This window comes from Thalia democratica, unplaced genomic scaffold (genome assembly GCF_965202585.1).
Source record: "Thalia democratica unplaced genomic scaffold, ktThaDemo2.hap1.1 HAP1_SCAFFOLD_1553, whole genome shotgun sequence".
NCBI lineage: Eukaryota > Metazoa > Chordata > Thaliacea > Salpida > Salpidae > Thalia > Thalia democratica.
Genome location: NW_028140395.1, coordinates 1 through 10,156, shown reverse-complemented (window position 1 = coordinate 10,156; position 10,156 = coordinate 1). Strand labels below are relative to the sequence as shown.

Sequence of the window (10,156 nt, the reverse complement as noted above, 5' to 3'; positions counted from 1 at the left end):
TTTAATAAAGTTTACTGCTTATTAAAAACGTTGAATAAAAAGTAAAACTAGAAAAAATGGACCCTGATATATTTTATATCGACTAAACAGGACATTGTTTTAAAGATGGAACCTTATAACAAACTTTCTAAAATGTTTATAAAAAGCAAAGTACTCATTTGTAAGATTAAGTGTGTATTGTTTTTTCAAGTAAGGGATTAGCCAAAAATGAAGCCGAGTTTAGTTCACAAAGTCAATCTTAGCAAGGTGCAAGTAGAATCTCTAAAACATCTAATTTAGAAATGGTAGCAATAGCAGCAGAAGATAAAGAGCTTTTAATAAGAAGATTCACAAGAGACAACCAACAGTATGTATACGATGTGCTATAAGTTCTTTAAATAACTCTAAAACGTTTATTACCAAAAAATAAAAAGTTTAAAAAAACAATAAAAAGTATAAGTGAAAAAGCTAAAAACATCTTATTTTCAATGTGATTTCTTACTTTTTATTAGAAGTTTTTATTTATTAATGTGAAACTATCAACAGGGACACGCAGTGTTTTCTTTGTTGTAGTCAATTATTTAAGAAGAGATGTCTTCAAAGCACCAACGCTTGGACAAGCAACAGAAAAAAAACTTGGTTTTAACAAAGTCTACATCAAAAAATCCACACGTATTCTACTAAAATGATGCTTTTAATTGAAAACTAGTGAAAACTTTATTTCGGTAAACTTTTGAGCAATGCAATGTGGCCTTCTTCATCGTCTGATTTTAATCTAGTTGTTCTTTTCGGTGTTTATGTAACAATTTGTTATACTTATTAGCTATAACATAGTTCTAGGATAGTAAAGGGTTACGTACAAGCTACAAGCAATTTCCGCTCGCGATGTATTGTTTGGCTTAAAACAAACTGTGAACAACAATTAAATTTGAGCTTTTTTATAACAAACGTTTTGAAGTTTGCTTTTAATTTTACCTTTTGTTCACAGTAAAATTATGCTTAACAAATGATTATTTTGATACAACATTGTGTTTTTAAAATCTAAAAGTATATATGGTGCAATTTATTATACAGTTATGCTGCCCGGCAGTATTTTTAGCCCGCCGAATAATAAATCTGCTCAGTTCTATTATAGGTAGTAACAAATATGATTAAAAATTATAAGTTTTGTTTAGTACTAATATTTTTTCAAAATTTTATTTTTTTATAATCTAGATCCAGCCGGACCTAAAATAAATAAAAAGGTCCTAGCTTTGGGTTTGGTTGATCACTAATTTTAAATTTAACTTTTTCATTCTAAATAGATTATTTTTAGTTAGAAATTCTTATTCAAATAACATGTTTTCTTTATTTTTATTGTTTTTATAAGGTTATACTTATAATGAACGTAAAGGCGATTGATTTCTTTATGTATATACTTTTTAATTGTTTTTTGTTCAAATCGTTATATCATTAAAAAATGGTAAGGATTTTTTAAAGTTTGCATTTCTAAACGTTTGTCTCAGTTAGTATAACTGTTGAAAAAATCTATAAATTTTTACTAGAATATAACAAAAAAAGGTAAAAAGTTGCATTACCTGAGTAAATTTACTACTTTTTTAACTTGTTTCTAATTATAATTTACTTAGTTTTTAGAAAAAACACTTATGCTAAAATTTTAATAATAAAATAAAAAGTGTTATAGATTTTTACAGATACTGTGTGAAAACCACATTTAAACATTTTTTACGTAAACAATTTTTTTCTCAAAATATAAAAAGTTCTAAATATTTAAAAAACTAATTTATAAGCAGTATATACATTTATTAAACGCTTAAGTTCTTTTTAAGAGATTTTTTTAGGCTATAAATTATAACAAAAGTAAAAGTGTTATTTAAATTTAGATTGTAATAAAACTTAATGATAAAAAAAACAATTTATTTCGAAATTTCATAAAGAAGTTACAAAGTAAATATACCATAAGCAGCTTTTTTACTGTATAGTTTTATCTGGCATACAAGACTTTTCAAAAAAGCCAAAACTTGTAGATTTTTTCAAAAAGTTAACTTAAGACTTAATTTTTTATTGTATAAACCTTTTTTAGTAAAATACTGCTAAAAACTAAAAATCTTTTAGCAACATAGTTTATAAACAAAAAAAATACTTATTTTTAACACTTTGTTAGTATTAATAGAAAAAAAAAGTTAATGAGATATGTTTTGTTCCAGCTTAAATTTTTTTAGTAATTGATTAAATCTATTTGAAATTGTTCTTTTTAGTGTGTTAAAACCATTTGTGTGTTAAAAATTTAAAAATGTATAGTAAAAATACTAAAAATGTTCTAAACTTACTTAAAAATTACTAAATAAACTGGTACAGAATTTTTTGTTTAAAAACAACTTATAACTTAAACAGAACCATTTAAAGAAAATACTATTATATTGTTAGCATTTTTTCTATTAATATCACTTATTAATAATCTTAATTTATATGTTTTTTTAGTATGACTGTAATTTTTACAATTGATCAAACAAGTTATAGAAAACATATTTTAAATTAAAAAATACTTAATTGAAGCTTTTTGTCTACAAAATAACTGTTCATAGTTTTTCTTTTTTAAACAGCGTAACTTTGTTTATAAATATGTTCAACAAAATATATGTTTAGTTGAAAAAACGCATTTAAAAAAAAATTAAGTAGATAAAAGCTATGATTAGATTAAAGGGCACTACGAGAAATTTTGGTCTCCAAAAAATTATTAAATACTTGTAGAACTAAACCATAAAAATACAAGGTCCTAGAGAAAAATCAAAATTGTAAAAAATAATTTAACTGGATGGTATTTTCAAATCATTATTCTTTAAATATAAATTTAAATGAAAAAGTTATTAAATATTTAACTATAATGACTTGTTTTAAAAAATTTATCAGTATATTTTTTCAATTAATTATCATCATCTTAAATTGTTATAAAGATATATTCAATAAGTTATTTAAATGATAAAAAAGTAGCAGCGACATAAACTTTTCACTAAAAAAATCTTCGTTAGCAGTAAAATAGTAAAATTGAACTCATCATGCTACACCTTCTTCTGTTTATCTTTAAACCTAAAATGAAGTTAAAAGTTATTTTTTTAAAGCTAACACCAAAACTACTTAGCTATTTTGATCTAAATAAAAAAAAAAGTTAAGTTCAGTAGTAATAAAATGTAGCTGTAAACTTTTAGCTTGATTAAGGTGCAACTAATTGCTAAAACCTACCTTTGGCCGCTTTCTTTTGTTTATCATACCTCTTTTCGGATACTTTCTTCTATTTTTTGGCCTAAGTATAAAATCTGGACCCCCTAGAATTTTTGTTACTTCAGAATAAATAGAATTTTTTTTTTAACTAATTATTATTATTTACGTGAAAAAAAAACTCTGAAAACAATCATTTTGATAAAAAAAATAGTTTACTTAGCTTTAACAGTTTATAAGTTATTTTTAAATACAAATTTTCAGTCAAAAGGCTATCATTTTGTATTAAATATTTAATTCGTAAAATGTTTAAAAACAAATGCAATATTTTTTTTTTCAACACTCAAAAACTGAACCTTTTTTAACTTTTGACAGTGAACTTTCAAGTGCAATTACTCTTTCAGTAAGTTTTGAAACCATTCTTTTTAACTTTTCTATTTCGTTTGTGTTCTAAAATCATGCAAAAACAGTGTGTGATTTGTTGTCATATAAAATAAAGCAAAGAAAACATCAAAGTTAGTTTTGAAAATTATCTTTTTTCCTACTATAAACTTTACTGTCTAATAAAAAACTTTTTATTTTATACAACATTTAAGTTTAAAATAATTATTTTCTCGGTATCATAAAAAGATATTTCATGTTCAAAACATAATCTTATTTATTTAACGGCACACAGTAAACTAAGCCTGACTATTGTTTATTAACTCACATCAAGCTTTTTTTTGTTTTTTTCTTTAGTTATAAATAAAAGTTTGAAAAATGTAACAAGTTTTAATGTTTTTGCTAAAAAAAACGTGTTTGTGTCCTGTTTAAAATAACACGGTGCATAAATGTTACCAATTTCTAGTTTATTATGGGCAGTTTTCCTTTTAAGTTCTTTAACTAAAACTTGGTTTAACTGTTCAGTTATTAAATTTTCCATCAATCTCAGTCGTCTTTGTAACTCCTCAATTTTTTTACCAGTACTTTTGCGATTTAAGTAAAACATTCTACGAAGAAAGTGAACCATTTTCTTTTCATAAAAAGATTTTTTTTTTTATTATACCATTTAAACTTTTTGAAAATTTTAATAATACAAAAAACGTTTGAATGGAGATTTTTATAAAATTTTAAGGGTCTTAACTAAGTTATATCATATATAGCAAGTTCTAACCATTGCTTGTACACTGTTTTGTGATGGTTTTTCTGTGTTCTCATTCAATCTAATTCCAAGCGGTTCTGAAAATTTCATTATCATTACTTTTTTTGGTTTTGTTAATTCATGTTAAGTATATCTAAAAAAACCTTACAACAAAACATGACGATGCAGCGATACAAAACGAACTATTTAAAAATTTTCTAATATTACAAAAATTCCAAGTTTATTTCATCATAACCTTTTCTAAACGTAATTTATAAAGTTATAGGGCTGTAAAATGCTTAGATTAACCTTTTTACTGTATAATTTTGTTAAAAGCTTTATTATTGCTAAAAACTATTTAGATCAAAAACATGCTTGTTAAATTAATCAAGCTATCTTTAGCTATTTATATTTTTTTTACGATCGCACTTTTTGTATTGATAAATGCTTATCAAACTTCACTACTTACAACAGCAACCATTTTTAAAGTCAGTTTATAAAAACTTAACAACACTTTACTTAAAAGACTTATAAGTGATTGCTATGTTTACTGTTTGTAAACTAAACACGGTTATGGCTAATGCCTGTTTGATGACTTCCTATTAATTTTACAATTTTTTTTTACTAATAATAATAGTTCTTTATGAAAATCTAAGGCTTTTAACTAAGTTTAGCATAGTAGGCTAAACTAAAGCTACTAAATTAAATATTTATAATCTTAAAACTTTAATACTTTTAAAAAACTAGAGACTTTTAAAAGTAAAAAATATGATTGTAGTCACTATATTGCTGTTCAGACCATTTTTGTACTAACGTTCTTCACGTAGATCTGACTCCATAGTTATGGTAAAGTTGACACGAGCAGAGCCACACGACTTCATGCAGTCTTCCGGTGTTTCAAAGTTGTTCTCGTTGCCGCGACAACCTCCGTAAACAAACATGGAGCAGGATTTTGTTTGCGAGTTGTAGAAGTAGCGGTACAAATGCGCGTTGCACGGCCCTTCTCTCATCTCTTCCAAACAATAAGCTTCTGTCGGTTTATAAACAAATGTCTACACAGTTTATACTGATCATAAGCTGAACATTTAACCACTTTTTTTTGTTGAACATTATGCATATTTTCGTAAAAGTATGTTTACCTGTGTTAGTGAACTGTTGTGCAGGCCTGATTGCAGGTTTCGGTTCAAAATTGGGTTTCCCGCCTCCACAAGTATTCCTACATTTTCTGGGACTGTGAAACAAGTTTTCAGATGCGGGACATCCCCCATAAAACAGCTGGCACCTGTCCTGCGCTGGATCGTAATAAAACATGGCTGTTCCGGCCCTGCCAGTACAACCAGTGAATGGTACCAAACACCTAGCTGGAGTTTCCGGTCTCACTAAAGAATAAAGACAATAACTTAGGAAATTTTCCTTAAGTTCTTTTTCTTAACTAACAAACCTGTAGGTTCCAACGGCCCCCAGTAGGGCTCATCGCCGCCACATTTGTCCCTGCATTGCCACGGTGACGAAAACTTGTTGTCGTTACCACCGCAACCTTTGAAAATGAACAATTTGCATCTTTCTTCATCTACGTCATAGTAGAACCGGGTCAGTGTCTGATCGCAAGTCCCTTCGTTCAGCGGTAGGGTGCATCTGTCTTGCTTGTCGTGTTGTTGTGCTGGTTTCTTAGCTGTTAATGTGTTAAAACAAGCTTTCACTACAAGGCATAAATATAGAGTTGTTTTTTCATAAAGAGAAAAAAAAGAATACTGTACAGTACAGTGCTGTTCACTTATTTGTCTTACTTTTAGTAAAAAATAATGTATCTTTTACTTTTAGACATTCATATTGTGTTTAGTTTAATATACAGTTTATTTAATTTTAACACTGAAAAAAAATTAATATTTGTATAGTCGCTATAAATATATATTTACGTTTTAAACTTAATAATTCAACTGAAGTTTGTCAATACACTTAGTATTTTCGTAGCAAAACAAAAATATTCTAAAATTGTTTCAACTTGAAAAGTAATTATAAAAATAATTAATTATAATTACTGAAACTGTTTCACTAAATATGTTTATTTAAAAAAAAATTAATTCATTAGGTTATAACAGCTAAAATAAGTGAAAGAAAAATTAAAAGTTTTTATAAACTTTTCTGAAATTTTATTCTTCGCATATAAGTCTTATATTCAACGAGTTTTTCAGAGACAGTATTTTTAATTCATTTCTTATAATGACTTTAATCTTTCTGCAATTTATGTAATTTGAAACATCTTTGTTAACTCAAGCATTATAAGCTATGCACTCAATCAAGCAATGTATTATCTCGCGGTTTTTCCGAAAAAATTCCTAGATTAGCGGTTTTTAAATTAATAATGATAAAATAATTCTTTTTTTATTTTTGTTTTTAAACAGTTTATGTATTATTATTTTAAAACAAAACGTTTTAAAAATTTTTCATCAGTATTTTTTACTAAAGTTTTATTTATAAAAAAAATTATAAATTTATTTTATTTGTATATAACTTAGATAATCTATTTGAAGCAAGCTTAAACGAAAGGTTCTTTTAAGCTAATATTCTAAATGAAAACGATTGTCTCTACCTTTTTTTTTTGAGTAAGTCAATCTATTTATACAAAAATAAAAAGACACTTAACGCACTACTTTCACTTAGATAGCTGATTTTTTTAATTTGATTTTGCCTATTAAATGCATACGTTTTTTATCAATATTAAAAGTTGAAAAACTAAGTAAACCTTAAATTTGCAAAATTTTTGATAGTACATATGAAGACTAAACTTCAATATATGCACACAATACTTTGCTGCGTACATAACACCATTTTAAACAAAAAATATTCTTACTATTTTCTAACGTTATTAAAATAACAATTCTTTCTTTTATATTGCAGACAGTTCTTTATAAATACTTTCCTAACATGTAACCTAAACCATGAGTTAAATAGGAACTAGGTTTTGTATGGTTAAGCTTTTATTATTAGCACTTAATTACGGTTGTCTCTTAAACAGTAGCAGTATCTTTCAAAAAGTATATTTAAAAAAATTATGGCAAGGTTGATGACAGAGTGCAACGTAGTAACAGAAAAGGAAGGACCAGTTAAAAAAGCAACTGCTTTTTTACACAATGAATGTAAATCAGTGTTTCCCAAAAACTTAGAATAGTATAAACAAATTTATTATGTACAGAAAACTTTTATTAATGATTTTTATTCTATTCCGAACTTCATCAATTATATTTTTGATATGATTTTAAAAGTTTTAGCATATTTTATATTGTAGAGACAACTATACAAAAATAAAGTTTTTTTTTTATCGTTTTTTAGAATAAAGTGTGTAAACTTTTGCTTTAATACAGATTCTTTATAAATAAGTTAACTTAGTTTGAAAAAAAACTTTTAAATTATGCACGGTGTATGTCATTCACCTACAATTTAATAACTAAACGAAAATTTGTTTTCAAAGCAGAGCACTTATAAATTAAGCTTTTTAAAAACTAGCAGTTCTAAAACTTATAGTTTTCTATTTAATTTTTCATGACTTTGTACATATGCACTAAGTGTAAGAAACCACAGTAGTTACAAAAAAGGTCAAACTATTTAAACTATATTTTGTAGATAACGTTAAGCTTCAAATGATTTTTTTTTAAAGATACACTAACCACGCGTTGGTTAGTACCTTTTACTGTATATTCAATGAGTTGATTTGAAATTTAAACTTCAGTTTATTGATCAAAAGTTTAAAAAGAGTATATTTTTATCTGACTTTGTAGAAGTAAATAAAATTATATCATGTCAGTGGCGATGCGTGATGACGTCACAGGGAACAAAATAAACTACTTTTTTAGATAAAGTACTTGTTGTAAGGTAGTTTAAATTGCTCAGTGATCCATATAACGTCATCACTGTCCTGACCGACACTGTTGTAACTAAAGTTTTTTTTTCCAAAATTTTGTTTTTCTAAAACTTGCGATTCTCATATTGTAAATACCGTTTTCTTTAACAATACTACATATTTTTTTATAAATTTTTACAAGCGCTTGTTTTTCAGAAATAAAATATTGTTTACTTGTCCTCGACAAGACTCCTTAGAAGCATGACTTGATAACCGAAAGGTTTTTTGATATAATATACCAAATATAACCTAATACTTAAACTAAAGCTTTTGAGCGCTTTTTTTTTCTTCAACAAATATTTAATTATTAGTAACAGTACTGAACTACAGTTTACCTATGTAAACTAAATATTTTCTATGTTATAAAGTAAATAAATTTTGTTTATTTATTTATTTTTAAACAATTTTGTATTGCTTAAAGTTAAAGTAACTCCTAGAATGATAAAAAAAAATGTTTAGTTGTAAAACTGTTTTACTTATTTAAGAACTTACTTAAACATTTAGCAACACAAAAATAATACTTAAACTTATTTTTAGGCTTATAAACAAACTTTTCTTTGAGAAAGTATATTTTTTGGTTTTTAGTTGTAACATTTAAACATAAAATAGCTTAAGTAGTACTTTTAGACTAACAAACGCATTGTTTCATGCATTTCCTTTTGGTAAGGAAGTTGTTTTGATTTCCGCCGATTCCACCAAATACGAATATTTTGCACTCGGTTCCGTCAAAGTGCCATCTTTTATGCGCGGCTCTGCCGACACCCGTTTCAGCTGGCATACTGCAGACATCCTCTCTTATTATTTCTGTTAATAATACATTAATATCTATCAGCTTTGAAATTCAAAACATTAAACATGTTAATTTTACGATTTTAATTACCTTAACCTATACTAGATAGTATAATTTTTAATTACGCAATAAGTTTTGGGCTGGGTTCAGAGTGCTTACTCAAAATAAAGACTAATGTAATTATAATCAAATTTACTAATGCAGAACTGACTTCTTATAGCATCATGTTCCTTCTCTAACGCAGCGCTTTGTGATCTCGGTGACACTTCTGTAGACGACATGCAAGTTTGTTTGCAATCCTGCTTGCTATCGAAGTTGTTCGCGTTACCTTCACATCCTCCGTAATCGAACGACTCGCATAACGTACCGTCGAAGTAAAATTTGGAAAAAGTCCCCGAACAGGGTCCCGCATCTTTCGGCCAATCACACACGTGGGTGTTCGGATTACCTGGAAGTTTTTTGTTTGCACTGTAACTTGTTATCAAAAACAATAAGCATTATACCCTCAATAGAATAATAATTAGATTGTGTATACTAAATTTTACCATATATACTGAATTGCTTTGTCGTTTTTTAACAATTTTTATTAAAAACTAATTAGTAAAAGAATTCTTTAACTAAAAAAACAAGTAACAAAAAGATATACACTACTATAAAAGTTATTTAGTGTACTTGTTAATTAAATAGTGTTTATAGATATAAAGAATATAAAAAAATTACTCATTTTAAAACAATGAAAACTTTTAAGTATTTAGTATAACAGATCAAAAGTATAGTTTATACGTGAACATTAATCAAAAATAAATAAAAAACAGCCGTAACATTTTTCACTTTAAATACTTCTTGATGACATAAATTTAAACTAGTTTTTAGTTTATAATTTTCTTATAAGTCAAACAACGTGAGACTTAAATATTTCTAATTTACTCTACATGAAAATAATTCGAAACTATTTAAAACTTTTAAAGTGCAAAAAAAATTGTCTATGCTCATAATAAAAGTTTTTGATGAACTGTTTAGCTCTTTGAGTATTAGTTTTATCAATTAGATAAACTTGCTTATGGTTAAACTAATACACTATTACATTAAGTGTACGTACAGTACATATACAGCCAAAGAACAAAACCGTTTTAAATTCAGCTATTTTAATGTT

General features: G+C 26.3%; 1 protein-coding gene across 1 annotated transcript; it reads right to left on the bottom strand.

Moving 5' to 3' along the window:
* Positions 1 to 2,895: 2,895 nt before the first annotated feature.
* On the bottom strand, positions 2,896 to 9,451 carry LOC145848602 (actinia tenebrosa protease inhibitors-like; the record flags this gene model as incomplete). The annotated part of the gene is made up of 9 exons (XM_082953960.1): positions 2,896 to 3,066; positions 3,220 to 3,302; positions 3,552 to 3,645; positions 4,349 to 4,413; positions 5,130 to 5,345; positions 5,455 to 5,694; positions 5,757 to 5,987; positions 8,847 to 9,017; positions 9,215 to 9,451. Coding segments are annotated over 9 exons (1,343 nt in total), but the record flags the coding sequence as incomplete, so codon positions are not given.
* Between the last annotated feature and the right edge of the window lie 705 nt (positions 9,452 to 10,156).